This window comes from Cynocephalus volans, chromosome 4 (assembly GCF_027409185.1).
Source record: "Cynocephalus volans isolate mCynVol1 chromosome 4, mCynVol1.pri, whole genome shotgun sequence".
Lineage (NCBI taxonomy): Eukaryota > Metazoa > Chordata > Mammalia > Dermoptera > Cynocephalidae > Cynocephalus > Cynocephalus volans.
In genome coordinates, this window is record NC_084463.1 from 149568169 (window position 1) to 149570988 (window position 2820).

Sequence of the window (2820 nt, forward strand, 5' to 3'; positions counted from 1 at the left end):
CAATTATCTTTCCGTGCTTCATACTCTAGGATATAACATATTGAATGCTCTTTAAAACTGTGGAATTCTATAAAAAATTAGGTTTTATTATTATTATTATCATTATCATTATTATTATTTTTATTTCTTTCTAAACACTTAACCTTTCATACAAATAAATGTCTCATATATATGAATGCCACGTGTATTTCACCTTTTGGCACCTGATTATAAATAATATATTAGATGGTCTGGAAAAATCATGAGGAGCTACACAAACATTATATGTTGATGTTATTTTTAATCCTATTATTATTATTTCATCCTGGAAATTAAACTTTCATATCAGTTTGTTTGCCTGAATGTCTAATATAATACGCATTTTAATATGCTACCTTTACTTTCATTTATACAAATACTAGTTATATTCACTTATATAATCGTGGCTGTCACTAAGAAGAAAAAAATAAAAGTTTAACCTAGCCTACCATGTAAAATTATGAATTAATATTCATAAGTCTTCAGGTGTTGCATAGTGCTGCTAAACCCATTTGCCTCTAGTTATTTCAATATTTAATTAGACTCCAATAATTTAATATCATTTTATTTGTAAATGAAATGCTCTCTAGAATACTGTTTTTCTTTTCTAAATATTTTATCCCAGATGGATTCACAGAAATTTGAGAAGAAATTATGAATCAATTAGTATTTGTGCGCTTGATTTTATGATGATGGACTTGTATGTATAATTTGAATTGAAGGGAAAACGACTGGCTTCCCAGATTTCCCCTACCTGGACTACATATCCTAAGTTTTCCTTACCGTGAATACCCCTTCAAGGAATTTTTTGCATAATGCCTAAAAAGAAATCTGGAATATCCTGAAGTTAAGGGTGGGGCAAATCTGATTGCTAATGACTTCCTAATGATTCCTAAGTAATTCTTCAAGTTTAGAAATTCTTCAGAGCAAGCTTTCTCTTAGGATTAATGACCTTCTATGTGGAGTGGTAATAAAATTGTGGTATTCTGTCCTATTTGATTTTATATATAGTAGTGGAAACTGAGGCCAGAAATGGGAAAATGGTTTAGACTAATCGTCGTGCATGTAAAAGTAATCTAGAGCCATGTTTTCTGTAAGTATTTTTGAGTGTGCACATTTATTTTGAAGAATAAATGGCCATAAGGAATCCAGACTAATTTCTGAAACATGTCTCTATCCATTTTCTAGACAATGCTATGTACCAGTACTTTTTGCCTTGAACCCATTTTACTTATTTCCGTGCTCAATAAAGAGACCAACCATGTGTCCTATGGCATGTTATTCTTCTAGGCTTCTTTCTTTGGCTGTAAAACACAGAGCTCCAAATAAATAAACTCTGAGGTTCCTGTGGGATAGAAAATTTCCTAAATTTTTATAGATATCATTAAACAATGCATGGATTTGTATCTTATTTTTGGTCACATATGTTATAAAATTAACAAGGATAATATTTCATTTCTACGGCCCTTTTTACGGCATCCTTCACTTCCTTGTTTCTTAGGCTGTAAATCAATGGATTTAACATAGGAATCACCAGGGTGTAAAATACAGATACCACCTTTTCTTGTTCTAAGGAATATTGAGAGCTTGGTTGAATGTAACTAAAGCTTATTGAGCCATAGAATAAGGTCACAGCTGTTAGATGTGAGGCACAAGTGGAAAAGGCTTTGTGTCTACCTGCAGCTGAGCGAATCCTCAGGATGGCAGCAACAATGAAGACGTAGGAGACCATCACAGTCAAGAAAGTGATCATGGCGATAATGCCAGAGAAGATTAAAAGCAACAATTCATTCATGGATGTGTCAGAACATGACAGCTGCAGCAGGGGAGGGAGGTCACAGAAGAAGTGACTGATGACATTTGGCCCACAGAAAGACAGATTCACCAAGCCAATTGTGTGTGTCAGTGAGTTGATTAAACCTCCTATACATGAGCCAGTGACCAGAACAGCACAAACTATCTTAGTCATAGCGACTGAGTAAAGTAAAGGGTTCACGACAGCCATATAACGGTCATAAGCCATTGCCGCCAGTAAGAAGCCTTCAGTGGTAAGGAGTGACACGACTAAAAAATACTGAACAATGCATGCAGAGTATGAGATTGTCTCCTGTTCAACAAAGAAGTTCAGCAGCATTTTGGGTGCAAAAACTGATGAATAGCAGGCATCAACAAATGACAGGCAGCTAAGGAAATAATACATGGGTGTGTGAAGTTTGGGAGTTACTTGGATTAGAAAGAGCATTCCTAGATTCCCCACCAAGGAAATGGAATATATCAACAGGAACAACATGAAGAGGACCACCTTCAATTCAGCACGATCTGTCAATCCCAAAAGGATAAACTGTGTAACAAATGTAAAATTAGCATCAGCCATGTGTTAGTGTTTCTTTGTACCTGTTAATAAAGAGATTGGAATAAATTGAGAGTCATGATGCTGCAATGTTAAGACTATCTGGAATCTCTAGCTGTGTGATCTGAGTTAGTGACTTCTCTTCTCTGGTTGCCTTACCTATAAAATTAGAAAATTTTAAATAAAAAGTCTCTAGTCTCTTCAAATACTGTTTATTTGCCTATTCCTTAAAACAAACAAACAAACAAAAAACAATAAAATAAAATCCATGAGTGAAAACAAAAAAATGTCAGATCTAGTTTCAGGATGCATTTAAAATGCTGATCTTAATGTGAACAAAATCTAAAGTGATTTCATTCTAAAGATATGTAAAGAAAATAAAAGTCTAGCTTATAAGAACATAAAAAATGAAGCTGCAAATTTAATCTATGGTTCCATTGAAGCTCTCTTTT

At 33.9% G+C, this 2820-nt stretch overlaps 1 protein-coding gene across 1 annotated transcript; it reads right to left on the bottom strand.

Moving 5' to 3' along the window:
• Window positions 1-1453: 1453 nt before the first annotated feature.
• LOC134376950 (olfactory receptor 5J3-like) lies at window positions 1454-2464 on the bottom strand. The gene has a single exon (XM_063095535.1). The coding sequence runs from the start codon at window positions 2390-2392 to the stop codon at window positions 1454-1456; it is 939 nt and encodes a 312-aa protein (XP_062951605.1). The 5' UTR covers window positions 2393-2464.
• Between the last annotated feature and the right edge of the window lie 356 nt (window positions 2465-2820).

Excerpts from the sequence above, each read along its gene's own strand:
- LOC134376950 (XM_063095535.1), bottom strand. The coding sequence starts at position 2,392 with ATGGCTGATGCTAATTTTACATTTGTTACACAGTTTATCCTTTTGGGA.